This window comes from Vanessa atalanta, chromosome 23 (assembly GCF_905147765.1).
Source record: "Vanessa atalanta chromosome 23, ilVanAtal1.2, whole genome shotgun sequence".
In the NCBI taxonomy this organism is placed as follows: Eukaryota; Metazoa; Arthropoda; class Insecta; order Lepidoptera; family Nymphalidae; genus Vanessa; species Vanessa atalanta.
The window spans coordinates 7,457,980-7,480,818 of NC_061893.1; the positions used below are offsets into that span (position 1 = coordinate 7,457,980).

At 32.9% G+C, this 22,839-nt stretch overlaps 1 protein-coding gene across 1 annotated transcript; it reads left to right on the forward strand.

Moving 5' to 3' along the window:
• Nucleotides 1–297: 297 nt before the first annotated feature.
• LOC125073041 (myrosinase 1-like) lies at nt 298–10,110 on the forward strand. The gene is made up of 9 exons (XM_047683721.1): nt 298–407; nt 1,960–2,072; nt 3,426–3,608; nt 4,693–5,085; nt 6,034–6,128; nt 6,820–6,967; nt 7,451–7,602; nt 8,874–9,112; nt 9,894–10,110. Exons 1-9 carry the CDS (start codon nt 379–381, stop codon nt 10,072–10,074), a joined length of 1,533 nt encoding a protein of 510 aa, XP_047539677.1. The 5' UTR covers nt 298–378; the 3' UTR covers nt 10,075–10,110.
• Nucleotides 10,111–22,839: the final 12,729 nt, after the last annotated feature.

Genomic DNA, 22,839 nt, shown 5'->3' on the forward strand with positions numbered 1-22,839 from the left:
CCCCATCCTGAGAGGGCCCCCAAGAACCAACAATTTACCAAATTATACCAAAAAATATCTAGCAAAAGGGCCCCAAATTCATGGGTACCCAAGGGCCCCAGCATAGCTTGAGGCTCTGGATATATAGTAGTATAAAATATAGCAGAGTTATTAGTAAATTATGGAAAACCTAAATTTAAGGCTTGTTTATTTTTAATATTACTTACATTGCAATAGGCTGAATAGACTGTTTCGTTGCTGAACGCGGCTGTAAATATAACATACGTGTACATGCCTTTATAGATACAACACTAAACACTTGTGTCGCTAACATTATCATTTAATTATTATCTTTATCGCCTGTTTCTTCATTCAAAGTTTTATTATTGACGTGATATAATGTATACAGTGATTTTAGTTTTAATCACGTGAGTTATTTAATTTAATTGTACATTTCGGAGACATTGACGGGTTTCCTGGTAAAGATTCCATCACAGAGGCACACGATCGATTTAGGAAAGCTTTATTTGTTATATTAACAGTTTATTGTTTTTAAAAAAAGTCAAAGCAATATGGCGGTGCTATATCAATGCCGGTTTCTATAGCGTCCTTTTCGAATGAATCAAACGGATATCCATATCTAAAACTAATTATATTAAACTAATGCAATTCGCAGCTTGAATTAAAACTTTCAGCATTGAGAAAAATGTCAGAAAAACGGATACATTAAAAAAAAATAATTTAAATCTAAAACAATCATACATTAATAATAGTAAGTGATTAACTGCATGCAAATATCTCATTGCTGGGCTGAGGCATCCAATCCTTTACGAGAAATAGTTTAAAGTGTACTCCACCACGCCGCTCCGACGGGGTTGGATACACGTGGTAGATTTTTATTTAACACATGAAACAGTTTAAATACATAGTTGCTATATAAAACATAATACAAACATATAATAAAATAGTGTTAGCCTTATGTCGGTTCATCGATCATAATCGTTTTTTGGAAAAAAAAAGAACATATGAATTTTCAAACATACTTATATGTGTTTTTGTACTCTATGCTAAACCTCATCAATCGCCACAAAACAAAAAAAAACGTTCGACAAACAGACGAGAAAAAGGAGAGTTATTCTGTAAGAAAAAACTCGAAACTCACATTGACTGTAATATAGATTTTATATGATACACGGATTAAAATGGCGAAAGTCGTAAGTCACTTGTCAACATTTCACGACTTATATGCGAAGGAAGAATTCTTACGATAGGATTTGTCTCAATTTTCATCCGCTTCCAACGACACAATTCGATAAATGTTTATTATTTGCTTGATTTTAAACTAGACTTTCGAGTAATGAGCTCACGTTTCGTATTCACTTCGCTTTCTCGAATCACCTAAGTTTACATTCATCCGAATAAAATTGATGATAGGGTTTTGTGTTAGGCTTGGATAGTTTCCACCCCCTCTTCCGATATTCTATCCCCAAAGGCAAGGTCACAACAAGCACGAAGGACGCAATTTATTGCATCCCAAGGTCGGTGACGCATCGGTGATGTAAGGAATGGTTGTTAAAACAAAAGATCTATCCTGTTTTTTATATTGGTTTGAATTATGAATTTGGAATACCATAGATAATAATCGTTGATTTTATATGACGATAATATGACGCCGATTTAAATCTTAAGGATTAATCATAGTGTTAGTTTAGTGTATAGCTTATAATATAAGGTTCTAGGTTAAAATCACGGATCGGAGCAACAAACTTATTTGTTTTTCCGTCAATAAATTCTTAGGAGCAGACCAACATTTGGATATCAACAGTGCGTTAAAGTAAAATCATTGGTACTGAACTCTCTTTAATATTTCGGATTTTTCAATCATGAGTGTGTACCTTCTGTTTACACACACACACACACTTGATCACTATAATATGGCTGAGCAAGAATCGGTCATCACCATTGAATATTCTGTGACAGTGTTTCAGGAATCCATGGCTGGACGGACACGAAAGTGAGAAGATTTCGTGATGACTTCTTATTCGGTGTCGCGACATCTGCGTATCAGGTGGAGGGGGCCTGGGATGTTGATGGTGAGATGATCAACTCGCTATCCTGGAATAGTATTCACTATTCATGCTTGATGTTCGCTTCCGGTATAAACTATAAAATATGCAGTGTCTTTATCTTTAATGGGTAACATTTTTTATAGCTTCAAAGTGTACCTAAGATACGTATACTCTATTCCAACCATAAGAGGAGAAAAACCCAATAAACAAACTGACAGCAAATTGACGCGATATCATCGGTCGAGAGCTTGATTAATCTGTGACATTCACTATGGATTTGAGAAAAAATTGCGTTTCGAACGTCGACGAAACTGTTATCGGATTTTTTAAAGTAAAATTAAAGTGGATATAAGTAGTTAAGTGTAATAGTTTTGTATTATAAATAAAGATATATTAATCATGAGTTCTTAGTGGTGCACAATATAGCTGAGTTATTAGCAAATGGCATTAAATACGTAAATCTAAGGTTTGTTTATCTTTATTCGTACTTCGTTTGGCTGTATATCTCATGGAGAAGTCGTCCAGCTCATAGTTCTTGCATTTTGTCTTGACGAGACGTGTCATCATCCTAAATACATCATCATCATACATCATACAACAACTATCGTATAAACTATATTATTTGCATTAATTAAACTATAATTATGAACTTCACACATTTACACGCACACACACATAAGTAATTATAAACAACATACATGTAATATTAGTTTCATATTTTTAAAAGCATAGCGATTAAAATAATTGTAATTGTTGGTAATTTACATCCTTTCTTGTATAGTCTGTACAATACGAAGGCACGATAACCATGACTGCTTTCGCAATATGAGAGGTTTTGTTTTAATTTCACTTCATTGTAAACAACAAGTCACTCATCTACATTTGGCGCCAAAATTATGAAACCGGATTCAAATGTTTTGTTTTTAATGTCAAGTTCGAATTGAAGTTTGTCGATAGCAATTTACTTTAATTTTGCTTACGTTATTCATTCCTATTCTGATACACCGCGCTCTAACCGGCCAGTTACTTTTTTCCGCTCTCTAAAATTAATTCTTTGTTAAATCGTAACAATTTAGTGAATTTCAATCAAGAATCCTTTTTAATTTTCTGCACATCTACGGCTGGAGCTCTTCAAATTGAGACTATAACCGCTTTTTATATGCAGCCATCGTCCCATAATCACTGGGACAGAGGGTTTAAGCTATTAATATATTTGACTAACGATTACAAATTATATTTTAACAACAGTATAAAATTACAGATCTAACAGACTAGGACGTATTCTAAGCCTAAATATTTACCCAACATGTATACAAATCTCGAAACCTACATCAAAATCTGCTCAGTAATTAATCTTTATGTTCGTTTTGTGAACAGACAAAGGCGAAAATATTTGGGACAGGTTCCTGCACGAGCACCCTGGTGTGATCGCTGATGGTAGGAACGGAGATGTTGCCTGTGACTCCTACTACAACTACCAAAGGGACGTGGAGATGCTCAGAGAACTTGGGGTTGATCATTACAGATTTTCTATATCTTGGAGCAGAATACTTCCCACTGGTAAATATTTTTTTTTATATGTATATACAATGTGTTAATCTTATACGTTTTTTAAATAAAACTAACTTATAAGTAAACAAAGTATATTTAATATAACAGCAATATTGAATTCCATATAAAATAATTAAGTTAAATTACATAATTACAGAATAAATAAAACAATACGCTCACCTGGGTTGTTACCAAATAAACAGTTCAAAGCACCGATAGTGCCGTGTTCAACATTGAAACGCTTCTGATCTGTTGACATCTGTCGAGCTTCTTGTAAAGACTTTTCATTTGAGTCAATTACACAACCGTGTTGTAAGACCGGAACTTGATTAAAAATATTATCTCCCACTCACTTATGTATTATAGTAAATTGTAGATATATAAAATTATCCGCACAATATTCTATAACCGAAAAACTGTCAAGAGGTCTTTATTGAGATATTTAGACATGTTCTGTATAAATAAATCTTCTCTTATATTTAGATGGGATATTTCTTTAATGAACTGATCGCACAATTCGATTTGATAATATTAATTGTGTTCAACCTAGTATAAAATGGTTCGGTTAGGTTAGATAAATGATATAGAATAAACAGGAATGGGATGGAATCGATACCCATTTAGTAATTGATTTTAATGGAAAAGATACAATTAGTATATTTGTAGGTCTTTGCCAATTACGCGTTATTGATGATAGTCAATTCTTAGTCATTCTCGGGAAAAGCTATATCCAATATTAAATAAATACTTTGAAGTTTTGTGCGGCCCCGTCTGGCTGGGTTCCATCCACACATATGTTCTACCGCCATGCAGCAATGCTTAGTATCGTTGTGTTCCGGTTTGATGAGTGAGTGAGCCAGTGTAACAACATAACATGTCAGTTTCCAAGGTTGATGGTGCACTGGTTATGTAAGAAATAGTTAAAATTTCATACTGCCTATGGGCAGTGGTGACCAGTTACCATCAGGTGGCCCATTCACCTGTCTACATCTAACATATATCATGGATATTGTTTTCAATGTAATTTGGATATTCATTTTTATGAATATTTTATTTCGTCTTGTAAATATATTTAATGTTCATTGTTTTTTAGGTTTCTCCAACGAAATTAATGAAAAAGGTATCGAATATTACGACAGTTTGATAGACGAACTCATCAAATACAATATAGAACCAATGGTCACGTTATTCCACTTCGATTTGCCGCAAAACCTCCAAGATTTGGGAGGCTGGGCCAACCCTCTCTCCGTGGAATGGTTCGAAGATTACGCTAAGATTGTTTTCGAAAAGTTTGGCCACAAGGTCAAATATTGGATAACAATGAACCAACCCAACTCGATATGCGTGGACGGATATGGAGGGATTGAATTTGCTCCAGCGGTTGGGTCCAGTGGTGTTGCAGATTATTTGTGCATTAAGAATGTTTTACTGGCGCACGCGAAAGCGTATCGATTGTACCAAACGGAATATAAAACCAAATACAAAGGTATGTTAGAATACCAGCCAGGCCTTTTTGATTTACCCGCGTTTAATTTGTTTTTCGAGACACTTTGATTTTTTTTTTTGTGATTGTTATTGTTTAATCTTTACTTAATGTAATTTCATTAAGAAAAAAATATTGTTGTATGAGACAACAGAATAAATTCAAGCTTGATAATAATTCTCCAACAAATATATTTCTATAAATATATAATCCCTCGTAAACATTTCATTCTTTCTTGTAACAGATAAAACTTATCAAATAAAAAAATGATATATACGTATTTTTTCCAGTCTTAAATGTCATGTCAAGTTTAAAAAATTATCTTGTATATTAATAGCGTAAGCCGATTATTGTCCCAGTGATTATGGCACGATGGCTGCAAATAAAAGATCGGTTGCGGTCATATTTTGAAGAGCTTCAGCCTTAGATGTGCGTAATTTTAGACAGCGGAAAAATGTCAACAGCGCCAGAGAGCAGTACCTCGACTGTATAAGAAAAAAAAAATGAAAAACGTAAACAAAATTAAAGTAAATTGTTATAAATAACTTCCAATTCTAACTGAACTAATTACTAAAATTAAAACAGCACTAGAGCTGGAACTCTTCAAAATGAGAACATAGTTGATTTTTTATATTCAGATCACTGAGATAAAATTCGGTATACGCTATTAATATATAAGGTTATCTAGACGTATCAACAAATTGTTGTTGCCTTTTGTTATATAATCTGTGATTCATACCAGGGCGACATGACACCCGAATGCCTTCTTAAAATAAATAAATTATTAAAGGCGAAAATCAAAAAAAAAAAATGAATACAAAAAGAGCATTTATAAATAATACAAATTCTTCATTCAAATAGATGAATGTTCGAATTTAATTTTCGGTAATCAAAAATTTTATCATTGTAACCATGGAGTTTTTATATAAATTTTAATTGATTTTCTTTTAGGTTCCGTGGGCATATCTTTATCTTTGAACTGGGCTGACTCAGTCGATAATAAAACTGAAAATGTGGAATCCACTGATTTGTTCAGAGAGTTTTCGGTGAGTTATCTTTTTATAAACTTAAATTAGATAATAGGCACGCTTGAAATATCTTGTGATATTTTTATATCAGCACTGATAAGATAATATTTTGGTAATATAGTTTTAGTATAATTGTTATATTAGTTTCAATAATGATATTAATATTTATTTTAGTATTTTTGTTTGTTTGTCACTTGGTGGTATGGCTTTGTGCAAGCCGTTTGGGTAGGTACTACCCATCCATCACGTATTCTATTGCCAAGTAGCAATATTTTGTGGTGTGTATGTTTGAAGGATGAATGACCCAGTGTAACTACAGGCACAAGGGACATAACAACTTAGTTCAAGGTTGGTGGCGCATTGGTGTAAGGAATGATTAAAATTTCTCACAGTCCTATTGACAAGGTCATTTGCCAATCCGCCATCTTAATAATAAAAACTAATGATTTCTAGTTATGTTAGTATTTAATATCAAACTCTATAAATATTTTAATTATATTTACATATAATTCATTTTATACTTCTCAATTTTATATCATTAATTTAATATAATTAACAAATACACGCATTATAATAAAAATTTACACACACATAAACAATAAATAATAACAACGATAACAAGATACACACACAAACAACACTACGTGTAGATCGATACAATTTAAAATACAGTTGTAGTCAATTACTAAACAAATTTATAAATTCTCAGATCGGCTTGTACATGAATCCGATATGGTCGAAAGAAGGGGATTTCCCGGCTGTAGTCAAAAAGCGAGTCTTGCAAAAAAGTATTGAACAGGGTTACCGTAAGTCTAGGCTGCCGGAATTAAACTCAGAAGAGATAAAGCTTTTGAAAGGTAATACTATTTTACTGATAAATTTAAATCACCCATAAGTAAAAGGACATAACTCGTGTTCCATATTTAAAAGTACCTAATGTTATAGATATGTCAATTGGCACTCATATTAGATTCTGGAGTTGTCAAAATAGCAAGCCGCAATTAAAAAAAAAAGGTCTAACAAAAGTTTTTGAATAAAATTATTAATTCTTATTTCTCAGAAAGACGATCGTTTCTAATAAAAAGATAACATTTTAAAACATTATATAATATTTTATAACGTTAAAAATAAGCGAGATGTGTTCGATGATGTTCGATGGTGGTTACTGGTGGCCATTTTGAATTTCAACTAGAGTTTTTAGTATAGGCATAAAGTATATGCAAAATATTCGTGAAATAAAGCATGTATCTATCAATTATTTATTTTTTATTTTTTCTAACGATAAATAGTATGTAAGTTAAAAATATATTTAATAAAATATACAATTTTCTCACTAACAGGGTCAGCAGACTTCTTAGGAGCAAACCATTACACAACGTATTTTGTAAAGAAAGCAGAGAAGCGTCTTCCATCTCCCTCTATCGATGACGACATCGGTGTCGAGCTCAGTCAACCATCGGATTGGAAAACTTCGCAATCGAGTTGGTTAAGGGTAAAACTATTTTTAATCTGTCTTAATCTTTAATACGTTTCAGTTCTAAGTAAACGATCTATAGTTTTTATTTAAGGCAAGAATTTGAGAAAGTCCCGGATTGTACCATTTATTTATCAGTAATTTTATCACCAAGAGGCGTTATTAGAATAACTGAGGGAGACAGAGATAGAGACATGTGGAGTACCTTTCAGAAACTAAGAATTTATCCAATGGTTTCCATCGTGTTATTACATTTCCAGTCTTGACGAATGTACGCCTTACCACGTCAGCTTCCAAGGAAAGCAACATTTGTTTAATAGCAACAGTTGCTATTTTTTTTTTTTTATGGCATTGGTTGGCGGACTAGCATATGGGCCACCTGATGGTAAGTGGTCACCACCGCCCATAGACAAAGCCGCTGTAAGAAATATTAACCATTCCTTATATCACCTATGCGCCACCAACCTTGGGAACTAAGATGTTATGTCCCTTGTGCCTGTGATTATACTGGCTCACTCACCCTTCTAACCGGAACACAACAATACAGTGTACTGTTATTTGGCGGTAGAATATCTGATGAGTGGGTGGTACCTACCCAGACGGGCTTGCACAAAGCCCTACCACCAAGTAAGTAATAATAAATAATAATAAATAAATATTGGACAACATCACATACATTACTCTGATCCCAATGTAAGCAGCTAAAGCACTTGTGTTATGGAAATCAGAAGTAACGACGGTACCACAGACACCCAGACCCAAGACAACATAGAAAACTAATGAACTTTTTTCTACATCGACTCGGCCGTGAATCGAACCCGGGACCTCAGAGTGGCGTACCCATGAAAACCGGTGTACACACTACTCGACCACGGAGGTCGTCAAGTGCTATGCTATAACCGTAATAGCATCACTGCTCGTCTGTTACTTGAAACTAATCAAACAATATGTCAGCTCAGCTCATGCTCAAAAATTCGATAGTACTGTAGTTTTAATATTCTTATCCACGTTTGAGAGTTTTTTGGTGAGGAAACCTGCATGTGTCTAATTTCAACGAAATTCAGCCACATGTGTATTCCGCCAACCCGCATTGGAGCAGCGTGGTGGAATATGCTCCAAACCTTCTCCTCAAAGGGAGAGGAGGCCTCTATCCCAGCAGTGGGACATTTACGGGCTGCTTATGTTATGTTATGTTATCCACTTTTTGCTACAAATTAAAATTCCCTAATACAGTACAAATTATAAAATAAATACAATAAACGTGTGCAGGGTTTTGTTTGGTATTTTAGAGCGCACCCTATGGACTATACAAGATGAGTCTACACATAAACAAAGTGTACGATTACCCACCCGTGTTCATCACGGAACACGGCTGGTCCACGACGAAGGGTCTGAAGGATTCATCCAGAGTTAAAAACTTGAGGAACTATTTCAATGCCCTCCTCTTAGCCATTGAAGACGGTACTGACGTGAAGGGTTACACGGCGTGGAGTCTGATGGACAATGTCGAATGGACCGCTGGTACCAGGTAACGAATAAAAATCAAAATTGAAATGTAGGTACTTTATTCAAGTAGTTTTAGAGAATTGTATTAAACGTAAAGCTCCAACGGTTCGGAATATAGTTTATATCGAGAAGAACCGCCAATAAACACAGTAGCTATTATTTTCCAACATTTCAAGTACAATGTTATGTCAGTTAAATACAATTATTTATTATTAGCTGTGACCGTGAATTCGTGCACGTTGTTTGAATTAAAGTTATTTGGATATTGTAGCATTATTTTATTTTTATTCTGTATATAATTCTAAAATAAAAGTAGCCTTATAAGTTACTCCTTATATATTACTATATATTATTATTATACATATTACATACGCTATCTGCCAGTAAATGTCCCGTCGAAATCGGTTCAGTCGTTCCAGAGATTAGCCGGAACAAGCAGATAGACAGACTGACAGACAAAAATTGTAAAAAAAATATTTTGGTATATGTACTGTGTATACATACATATGCATTTAGTAAAAATGGGTGATTTTAATATTACAACCAGACACTCCAATTTTATTATATGTATAGATATACTCCCTGAAAGTAGAGCAAATAGCTCTAAACTTTTTGTCAACTAATAATCTTGTGTCTATACGCCTTATTTATGAATGTTTTTTTTAACAAATTATTTGTGTTTTTGAATCGGAAAAAGAAATACGTAATAAAAAAAATAAGTCAACACGTGGTACTAATAAAACTATTTTTCAGATAATTTTTATCATATCATATTTTAATATGACTTTTTTTTGAATTTCCAGCGAACGTTTCGGATTGTATGAAGTGAACTTCGAATCTAAAGAGAAAACGAGAAAAGCAAGACTGTCAGCACTAGTTTATAAAAGACTTATAGAACAACGAATTGTGGAAGAAGACTGGAAACCAGATAATCTGAATATTTCTATAACGAACAGGAAAAAATATGCAAAAGTAGAATTATAACATGTTTTAAATAAATAAAAATTATATTATATTAAATTATAATTTTGTTTGTTTGTTTTTTTTTATGAAGGCGAACGGCAAATGGGCCATTTGATGGTAAGTCACCACTGACAATAGATATAAGCGCTGTAAGAAATATTTACCATTCCTTACATCACCATTGCGCCGTCAACCTTGGAAGCTAAGATCACTCACCTTACAAACCAGATCACAACGATTCTATGTTTTGCTGCTTGGCAGTAGAATATCTGATAAGTCAGTGGTACCTTCTCAGACGAGTTTGCACAAAACCGTAACACCAAGTATAAAGTATTTGATACAAATAAATTACTAAGATTTTTTGAAACATTTGAACAAACAATACTACACCACAATTTATATTTCCATCTCACCTACACGCGCAAAAAAAGGTGAGAAAAATATATTCGGCCATTTTTAATATTCTTATTGTATTTGACATTTGTCGCAAAGTATTGTCTCTAAAATTTTGAAGGTTATATTATCTTATTTTACAATGTTTATTGTATTAAAAGAAATAAATAAAACTGTGAATGTATTAATTTGTAAGTGTTTTAGTAGTAGTGAAAATAGAAGAAATTACATTGAAACATGATTGGCTTAAAGATTAATTTATCGGAGTTGGAAATTATTATAAAATTCATCTAAAGGTATGTAAACATAAATTTATTATATATACAATACGATCCGTAATAATTGTAAGGACAGCAAATTTATAATAGAGATTAGAAACGTTTTAAAAACTTATAAACAGTGTATATTGTTTTTAATATAGAGGAATTTGAGTTAAACTTTAATTAACCTAACCTACAACTTACAAGTCTTGTAAATTTAATAATTTCCTTACAATTTTACGTTGATATACTTATACATATTTAAATTGTTGTTCTAATTTGTTTATAAAGTTTAATTTGAAACTAAGTGGCTTACTTCGCGTCATTTTATAGATAACTTATGCTTAAATGATTATGATATATTGATAATACCCAAATGATGTTTGTGTTATAGTATATTATAATAATAAGTATATCTAAACATCATTAAATATATAGACCTAATATTTATATTATTAGATTATGAATATTCTATGATCGTGATTATTTTATATGTTTGTGAATGTTTTAATAAAAAATATTGTTTGTGATTACAGTTCCAAAGAAGACATACAAACCTAGATACTACTACAAATACATCCATGCTGCATTTTCCAGTGTGAAGCTACATCTATAACTACAAGAAACTTTGTAAAAATATAGTTTAACAAATAATAATTACTTTCATAACTTGTGTTTTATTTCTCCTAAATTATAATTATATGTACTATATAGATAAACTTTTTATTTCAGTTAAACAATAAAGAGTTAATAGTTTTAATTGTCTGTTTTAATATATCCAATTATTGAAAAAGTATAAATAACAACAACATAGTATTTTACTAAGCAATAAGAAAGTTTTTGAAGTTGATTATTTATTAGAGTATTCATAACAAATCACAATAGTGAAGAGTATTTATATATATGTATAGATGTTTCTTATATAATGATGCATTTTTTTTAATTATTCTTAATTCAAATTCATTTTATAAAATCACAGATAATAATAGATATTCAATAAAGAGACAAATCCTTTTTAGTATATTTATTGTTTCAATTAAATAAATAGGACATTATATTTTAAATTTCCCACTGCTAGGCTAAGGCCTCCTCTCACTATAATGAAAAGGTTTGGAGCATATTCTACCACGCTGGACACATGCAGGTTTCCTCATGATGTTTTCCTTCACCGCCGAGCACGAGATGAATAATAAACACGAATTAAGCACAAGAAAATTCAGTGGTGCCAAGTTTCACTTGCTCTCGTCAAAATAAATCAAGTGAGTTCAAACTCGACAAGAACGTAAATTTGTCAAAGGTGTAACTCGTACTACTTTCAGTATATATGTATTATCTATGCGTACTACCAAAATGTTGAAAACCGCGCCAAAAGTCGATATAGTTAGTTATAAAAACTCGTACTACCGATTTTAGTTCCTCTTCGTTTTCGCTTGGGGCGCTGATAGGATTTGTATGGAAGAAAACCGAAAGTAAAATACATACTTTATATTATAGAGAAATATGGAAGAAGACATGTTGCGCCGACCCCAAGTAAAATTGGGACAAGGGTAGGAGGATGACTAATTGTTAACTCTCTAGAAAAAATGCTGGAAAGAGATAAAAAAACTAAGTAAATAAAAATTTCAGTTTTTAATCCTTTTCAATTCGTTAACTTTTATAAATAAATATTTAATGTACCATTCTAAAATTTTGTTATAAGCGCCATCTATGTATACAAATATAGGAACAAGCTTTCAACAGGAATGATTTTGTTATTTAAGAGTAGATGTCACTAGTAGTGCGTTCTATTTTATGTTCAGCTATTCCGTAATAGATGTCGCTTGTATAACATAAAACAATTTTATCATTTCTTCATAAGAAGTGTTAACTTTTTGAATTTACATAATAAATCAAGGTTTTTTTTTTAAATAAAAACATATCAAATCAAAATATACTTTATTCAAGTAGGCTTTTACAAGAACTTTTGAATCGTCATTTAACAAACTATTAAAGTAATGCTATCGCCGGTTCGGAATGTAGATTCTACCGAGAAGAACCGGCAAGAAACTCAGTAGTTACTCTTTTTCAACATATGTCTCCTGCCTGGAAGTCAACAAGCATTAACTCAACAATATAATCTTGTATCGAATAATATGCCTTCTTTACCGAGGTATTTTTTACAAATGACTTGAATCTATGAAACCTACTATTATCTACCTATAAAATATTTACAATTAAAAAAAATAGTCGGTTTAAATATTAATAAATGCTTTTTTTATTTTTTGAATAATATAATAATAACAAATTATTTAATACATTGCAAAAAAGATTGATCGTCAAAAAAAGGTTATAGAGGATTTGGCAGGCTTCAACGTTCAATACTTGACTTCATTATTTCTGGTTCCAACTGGTTCCAACTGATGGTTATCAGTCATTGCTTTTAGAAAATAAACTTAACTAAACGTCAGTGTCAGTCATTTTTTTTTCCAATTCCTTAAATATATGAATACTTACTGATCTCTTAAATATTTAAAACGTGTGAGGACCCTAATAGCACCTTTTAACATTTACAAAACATTAAATTTATATTCTATTAACATATTAAAACATTTACTAATAGTAATAGATACTTAAAAAATAATATCAGTAAAACGGCTACCATTTAGTCTCGAGTCAATAAAAACTACGTTGTCCTACCAAAATAATTTTAGGTAATTCTCTTCTCTGACTAATTCTCGACATAACAGAGACGTCTTAATCAAAATGAGGACATTTTAACAATGATGAGCATGCCTTAAGATATTGCGAGGCGATTATTTTCGAAGTTTGGTTCGAGTTGTATTATTCGTTTTCACCAAACTCTACATATATATACTGTGTTACCTAAATAGTTCGAAAGCTCTATTGTCCTTTAACCCTTTGGTGTCGTTTTTCTTAAATTACTGTCAGTAATAATTTAGATAAATAATAAACAATTCAAACGAACGTAATAAATTTGGTAACAAAAAGTTTCTAGAATTATCTGGACTATGAATACGAGTTTTTGTAATCTCGTATCTACTAACATATTATTAAGATTATTAGCAAAACTAAGGTTACCTGCCTACATGACTACATATATTCTTATCATATAACTTTTTTTTTTAAATATGGAACAATCTAAATATAAAATATATTTCTGTATTTATACAATTGAACGTTACCTTTTCTTAGTAAATTTTAAATTAAGACGAAAATAGAATTCGTTTTGTAACAGCCCCATTTTACACATACTCTATTCCAACCATAACAGGACAAAAGTTACATAAACAACATTTGACAGCTAATTGACGCGATATCATTGGTCGAGAGCTTGGTTAATCTGTGATATTCACTATGGATTTGCGAAAAAATGGCATTTCGAACGTCGACGAAACCGTTATCGGAATTTAGATGTAAAATTAAAGGGGGAATAAGTAGTTAAGTGTATTAGTGTTGTATTATAAATAAAGATGTATTAATCATAATCTCTTAGTAGTGTACAATATAGCTGAGTTATTAGCGAATACCATGGAATACGTAAATCTAAAGTTTTTTTTATTTATTAGTTTGTTTTACTTCGTTTGGAATATACTACGTATTGTTTGTAATTGTTCAGAATTATTATATATAATTATATGAATATATTCTACTATATTTATTTTCTGTATACATTAGTGAAAAAAAAGACAAAAATAGAATAAATAAATAAATATACTAACATATAAAAAAAAAAAAAAACAACTTACTAAAATACTAACAGATAAACGATGAAACTGTTATATATAACTAAAAAGGAAAATAAAGCTTTATTATTATTATTATTATATTTATTTTCTGTATAAGTATATATTTATGTATTATTATGTATTAGAAGTTGTATTGATTTGATTTGTTTGATGTTTTATGAGAAACATAAATAGTTTACGTTAACCCTTTGTGTGTAAAATTCGTATCAATAATAAATAAATGAATTAATAATACAACCCAATGGAATTCTATGGAAACCGCAACAGAATCTGATGCGTACTGAAATTAAGGAACTAATAGACAGCTACGAAAAACGTCTGTATTTCTGTCTATTTAAAAGACAATGCATTTTAGTATGGAAAACCATCCTAAGCTGCGTCAAATCATAAACTATTTTAAACGTTGTAACATAAGACTAATGTTTTTGAACAGTTATTATTTTTATATAAACACCGAGTTACTGTATTTGATTTTTATATTATATGTGAATGAAACTAAAATCAAATACGTAACAAAAACTACATCTATACATATAATAAAATTGAAGTGTCTGTTTGTAATATTAAAATAACCCATTTTTACTAAATGCATATGTATGTATACACGGTACATATACCAAAATAACATCTTTTACAATTTTTGTCTGTCTGTCTGTCTGTTTGTTCCGGCTAATCTCTGGAACGGCTGAACCGATTTCGACTTTCACTGGCAGATAGCGGATGTAATAAGGAGTAACTTACTTTTACTTTAGAATTATATATAGAATAAAAATAAAATCACGCTACAATATCCAAATAACTTAAATTCAAACAACGCGCACCAAGTCGCGGGCACAGCTAGTATCAAAACAAAACTTAAAATACTTAAACCTCTTACATGGACATATGCATTGCTTTCGCTTAAATAAGCACACGACAGTAACAACACAACAATGGATTACGCAATTTTTACACTCATTATATTCGGTATTTAGCTTATTTAATAATGTAAAGGGAAAAAATAACAACAATAGTCGAGGGGCGTTTAAAAAAAACGTCTATATTCAAACAAACGCCGCGGGTGGCGTGATACAACAAACAATTATTTAGTAACACTGATTCCGACTCGATCATCGATGTTGCGAATTAAACTTTGTTGCATTGATATAGAGTTTTATTTCTTTATGTTTTTTTTTCATAAAGGACTTAAGAGTCAATGAGTCGGAGCTACCTTAACTATGGTGAGTGCACTTAGATCTGAAATCCGATCACATTGATTCGTTTCGGCGGACGCACTGTGGAGAAAAAATCTTCTTTTTTTTAAATTATCAGGGTAAAGATGAGTCGAAGATGTTATTTTTATTGTTAGAAATCAATATATAAGTTTTGATATGTATTTATTTATAAAGATACATTTTACCATTTATAACGTAAATTCTATACACTGATGTAGTAGACTTCGTAACACGCACGGAAATGTATATAAATACCAAAAGTACTCACTTACACATAGGAAAAGAAAAAGTTAAATTTATATTTATATCAATAACTTAAATATGAATTAATTAATAATAATATATATATATATACATATAGCGTGTACAACATAGTAAGTAAGCAAATATCTCACTGCTGGGCTAAAGCCTTGTCTCCATTTAATGAGAAGATTCGTACCTTATTGCACCACGGTGCTCCATTGCGTTTTGGTTGATGAATGTGGCAGAATTTTGTTGAAATTAGACACATGCGGGTTTCCTCACGATATTTCCTTTCACCATCGAGCACGAGATGAATTACACAAACAAATTAATTATTTGAAAATTGAGGCTTGCTATTGCTACCACTGGACCACCGCGACCCATGACCATTTATTACGTGAAAGAAAGCATTGTGATCGATATGAATGTTATTACACGACGGTCATTCTAAACAAAGAAAATCCAAAAGAGATTTGCTTTTTTTTTTCAAACTTTACTCTTAGTCTCACGCACACCAAGATTTCTGTCAGCACGAGCGTCACTCACACTAATGCACGCCGATAATTTTACGTTGAGGGGCGCGCCTTCGTGAGCGAATAGATGTACATATATTATGGTGCTTATTAGGTAAACTATAAACACAGGTGCATCTCTGGGACTGGAGAGAGCTCAAACATAAGCCCAATGTTCCGGTTAGAAGGGTGAGTGAGCCAGTGTAATCACAGGCACAAGGGACATAACATCTTAGTTCCCAAGGTTGGTGGCGCATAGGTGATGTAAGGAATGGTTAATATTTCTTACAGCGCCTTTGTCTATGGGCGGTGGTGACCACTTACCATCAGGTGGCCCATATGCTCGTCCGTCAATTATTTGAATGGGTTTGATTAATTGCAGGACTCGCAGGGCTGCAAACCATACGATCTGTTTAATTTATTAAAGTTATGGATTCATTATCGTCTATTTTTAACTTGACTTACATAGCTGGGGCTATGAATCCACGGGGCCCTGTGCTGAAGCCCTAAAAGCCATATGGTAGATCCGGCCCTGCTCTTATGGCCTGTATCGAGGTCGAACCCAGGTCGCGATTAGCCATCGGACCTACTCATTATTTCAGAATACGTCATCGAATGATTTCGTCACGTTAATTCCCTAACTATGAAAACTGTTGAGTATTCCCCCATTTTACGACGTAATTTCCGTTACGTTTGTTCAAAATTATCACCCTGATCAGTTTAGTAATTCAGATATAACAAACAAACAAACACACCTTCCCATTTATAACATTATTAACGCTAAAGCCTTATTATATAAATAGGTTAGGTAAGGTAACATCAAAGTCGACTGAAATCATATATATAATATTATCTTTAAAAATTGCCTTCAGTGAGGCGACGAAATGAAAACGTATAACACAATATAATATGAAATACCTCAGACTGAGGCTTTTATTATATTTGTTTGCGTGAAATATGGACGAGATGATGTGACGGAAGGTTAGCCAACTATGGAAGAGACTTCAGCATTTTAATATTATTTTCATGGTACACTGATTCGAACACGCCGTTGATAATTGCAGTATTAACAGGTTCATTTGTACTTATAATTTTTCAAGTTCTTGGTATGAAAGACATCTCAGCCATCAGGCATGAATATATTTGTTAAACGATTGTCATTGGAACAGCGTAGTAGAATAAATTTCAAGTCGGCGTCTATCGGGAGAGGCCTTACTTGAGGTTATGTTAGGGCTGCTTTACTTTACAGATTTTAAAGCCTAACTAAATAGTATTGGCTCACCAGGATAAATATGAGAACCAGATATCAATATAGAAATTAATAATAATAATCATGATAACGCTTAGATCATTTAATTTAGGCAACGGATTCCATTAAGGTTGATTATCATCAATAAATTAAGACTAAATTAATAGATAAATCTTATTATTCATTAAAAGAGTACTTTTTAGGAAAAAACGCCTGGTTTTAATCTCGGGTTTCATGACACTAATTATTATAAAAAAAAACAGCACTGTAAATCTATTTTTTTGGAAAAGAGCAACTATGCGAGTTTCTCTTCTTGCTGGAGGCTGCTTTTCGAAACGGTGGTAGTATTTTAATATAGACGATTCAAAAACGCTTCGTTGTGAAGTTTGTTTGAATAAAATTGATTTGATTTGTTTAAACAGAGTGATTAAAGAGGAAGGTTTATATGTATAATACATGTAAAGACGAGAATTTCAACCTTCCTAGTCGGAGGAAACAAGAATTTATAATATTTCCTTTAATTTGAAAGTTGTGTATAGAATCTTATTGTAACCTTATTGTAATCTTCTTAATGCTGATGAAAAATATCTTCTGTCCCAAATCAAGAGACAGAATTTGACGGCTACAGGTTCTGGTCAGCTGTGAACTGTGATCTCTGAATTCCTTTCGAAAATATCTCAAGTATGAATCTGATTGGACTTTTGAGTTTTTATGTGGTTTTACCTCTTGTGCGTTGATGACGGAAAGAACTTTTTTTACTCACCAATATTTAAGCAACGTGGTGGAATTGGCTCTAATCGTTTTATTTAACATTAGATAACCTTAGAATTAACTTAAAGTGTAATTCTAGTTTAAAAGAAGCCTTCTCCATTCCCTTCCAGCATTCCTCCCCTCGCTACAGTGATACATCCCGGCTATACCTCTCACGTCGCTGACAGCGCAACTCAACCTTAAGAAATCCGCTTGGAGCTTATATATATAAAAGCTAAGTCGACCTGTCTTTATGTTACAATTCTGTTTTATTAAGTTATTCAACCTTTTGTTTTCTTTGTTACGTTAATTGTATTTACTTGGACTTTGTGCTAACCCAGATGGGTAGAAACCACCCACTCCTCATACAATCTACCGTCAAACGACAATACTTATTACTGTTGTTTCCGGTTTAAAATTGTTGCAAAATATGTCTGTATAAAGCCATATTGATACGCAAGGTTTATTTGTTGAACAACAGTGTGGCTGTAGTGGTTCGTTTATGTTGATACAAATTCAAAGGTACTAGGTTCGAATCCCACGTCAGTAATAAGCCTCTAGTTGAACGCAAATACGTAACTATAAAATTACAAGGTTGTAGATTGTTATGAGAGGGAATAGGGGGTGCACGTGTGTTTACACACACAGTCACACATGTATGCAGCATAATATTACCTGCGCAGAGAAAAATTCAACAAATATGAAAACGAAATCGATAATAATCTAATGTTATTTAGGCCAGGACTGGCATCTTGGTCAGCTGGTGGTATGTGGTCACCACTGCCCTATACATTGGTACTGTGAGAGATATTAACCATCTCTCTGATGAAATGGAACTAATAGTAACTGGGAACTAAGATGTTATGTCCCGTATCTGTAATTACACTGGGTCACTCACTTTTTAAGCCGGAACACAGCAGTACATAGTATTGTTATTTGGCGGTAAAATATATGATGATATATTTAAAAGATTAATTACGTGATAGTTTGACAAGCTTTATATCTTGTTTTTACTTGGTGGTAGGGCTTTGTGCAAGCCTGTCTGGGTAGGTACCACCCACTCGTAAGATATTCTACGGCCAAACAGCAGTACTTATTATTGTGGTGGTCCAGTTTGAAGGTTGAGCAAGTGTAACCACAGGCACAAGGAAAATCTTAGTTCCCAAGATTGGTGGCGAATTGGAGAAGTTAGGGATGGTTAATATTGCTAACAGCGCCATTGTCTATGGGCGGCGGTGACCGTTCACATCAGGTGGCCCATTCGCCGGTCCACGAATTAATAACATAAAAACGACCTTGACAAGTTTTGTATCTGTCCCGATTTCGAGCACTCCGTTCCGATATTGGTCACGTTTAAATGCGTCTATAATTTTGTAATAATTCCAAGTAAAGCTGAGTCCAGACATGTGTATGAGTGAAAGGGAAATTCAATTCTGTAATAGCCATGATTACTCTACTTATATCATATCCCTTTTATCCGCGTCTTGTAATTGATTGAGGCTTCTTATGTTTTTGTCTCATAAGATATACAAAACTCGATATATATATGTATAGATATGACAGCGAGAGTATTAATTTCTAGAGGAGAGTGACTGTGTATTTTTGCCGTTAATGTCAACCTGGTAGAACGTCAAACGGCAGCCGTCTCGTAATTTAACGTCGATGGATCGCCGTTTGTTTGGACTTTTGAATCTTAATAAATAAGAATCTTATGGCGCGGTAGTGTCCCCATCAAGACGAGCCAAGCGCAGCGCAAGGGCACTACCTACCTTTTTCTCGAAGTGCTTCGCCGTTATTTGAATTTTTATAATTTGGGTTTGGATTATGCCAGATAAACAAAATTCTCGGCATAACTGACTATCCTAGGTAGCTGACATTTCTTATTATCCTAGAGGGACATCCAAAAAAATATAAAAATTGTAAATTTTAACCCTTAATATTCGTATTGCTATATTCGCATAAGGGCGTAAGGTAAAAAATTATTATGTGGATAAGATATATTTTGACATATTATATATATATATATATATATTGGTTCTTTTCTGTACTTAATAGAGTGTACCTATCGTGACTTCGCAAGTCTATTGGCTAGTATGATACAGACCCCGAGGACTTCCAGCCACGACATATACTAGTAAAGTTTGCTTACAAACATTGACATTATAAGAATATTTTGTCAGAACTACGCAGCGTGTAGACACAAGCTCTGAGATAGCCTGGAGATTACAGCCTTAAGCCCAGTAACCATAAACTCTCTCATGCCCAAATGACAATACAAGTGTCGGATGAATCTCTATCATCTAACTCCCAAACCTGAGGGAAGAGGTCATCGCCCAGCAGAACTTTACACCAGTATCACAGAAACGAAGGGTCATATTTAATATACGATTATAATATGTTGCAATCGATATACTTGGATTTTTGGCATATTGATGAATCGATACTCTTGACGGCTGTATTGCTAATTCAGACAGGAGTTACTGCTAAAATAATTTGTATTGTACGTTACGTCAAATCTCAAGACCGTGTTTAGGGTTCTGAACCACTACAGGAAACTTATATAAGACTTTGTTTTCCGTTTGTCATTGTGGAAGACCCCTTTTCTCAGGAACGCGTAGAGGTAAGCCTGTCGTTTATATCACGTTTCCCAATTAAAAGGGTACTTCCCGTTGATCTGGAATCAAGAAATTAGGCAAGGCAATTCGCCGCTACATCTGTGTCTGGCGCTACGGAACTGCGCGAGTCCGAATCGAACTTGTTTTTTTTTATAACTATATAGATAACGACGATCTCGCAAATTCGCATTTGTTGCTGTTTCTGAGTGTTACATTATATTTATCAATAGTGACCATGATTAACGCTTGAATTGGTTTATAAGTAGACATTATTGACCAATGTTGCATTGTTGGTTAAAGGTAAGTGTCGGTCGTACGGCATAATCCCTATGATAATCGTATTGAGATTTATAAGCTCCTAAGGCTGTTTCACACGGATGTTTTTATTTTTTGTTGGATATTCTGTAAAAATAAATATAGTTTAGTGTTTAGGAACGAAATTATTTATAATAATTTTTATATATGTATACTTAACTCTACGCATACTCTGGGTGGATGTCGTTGTGGATAACAAAAAAACACGTTCAATTGTTTGTTAGTTTATTTATAGCAACTCGAATAACAATAAATACGAGTGTTAACCATAGCATCACGTATAAAATATATCACAGTCGTGTTCTGAGTGTGTGAGCCAATGTAACAGACACAAGGGATATAAAATCTTAGCTCCCAAGGTTGGTGGCGCATTGGCGATGTAAGGAATTGTTAGCATTTCTTACGGCGCCAATATCTATGAGCAGAACACCTACAGATGGCTCATTTTCCTGTCCTGTGTGTGTAACATATGTCGTAGTTGCCATCTCACACTTAAAAGAATGACACTATCATCTTTACGCCTGAGTGAAGCAGAGGGAGCGGCGGCGACTGTATTAGCGTCAATCACGGGTTGACAGCCTTCATTGGAAAATAAATGAATTATCAATCAAAATATAAAAAGATAATAAACGATTTTAAAGAGTAAAATATTATCTGAATTAGCTACGATGATAACAAGATCCTCATTTATCTCCCTTATGTATATAACATATATGTATATATATTAACGGTACAGTATCGCCAACATAAACATTACACATTTCATAACAATTAGGTATATAAAATTAAATGAGTTCATTTTACGTTAAACCTTTTACTTTTATTAATACAATAATAATTTTAATAAATAATTAAGCTTAACGTACATTTATTATAAGTTTATTTGCCCTGTGGTACTGCGTTATAACATACCATCACCATAACGGATTAATTTATGAGGGGGGTGGAATCTACCCTGTTGAGCGACACAGGACAACAACCAGTAATTACTAGTAAAAAGTAAAAATAATAATCATAATAATATGTCTCGTCTGAAACGCCATAAGGCTTCACATTACGTAACACCATTGTGTGTTCGTCTTTGTCGGACTTAGATAAAAAAACGGCCACTCTGCTGTGATCTAATGCGATAAACTCCCTAAGAACTGTGCGTTTCTCTATGGGGCCGTAATGGAGTATTACAATTTGACCGCAAATATTAAAAGTAATTCCGTAACGATTTATTGCGTGTTTGTGACGTCACTGATGTTTTTTTTTTTCAATTTTAGAAGGACGTATTTGTCTCCTTTCTATGAGTTAAGTGATTAAACTAACATTGGATTACGACGTTTTACAAATTCGATGCGAGATCGTATTATTAATTAGTGGCACAAACGATGCTAATGTTTAAACAGTAAATAATAAATAAATATTGGACAACATCACATACATTACTCTGATCCCAATGATGATTTTCCATAACACAAGTGCTTTAGCTACTTGCTAAAGC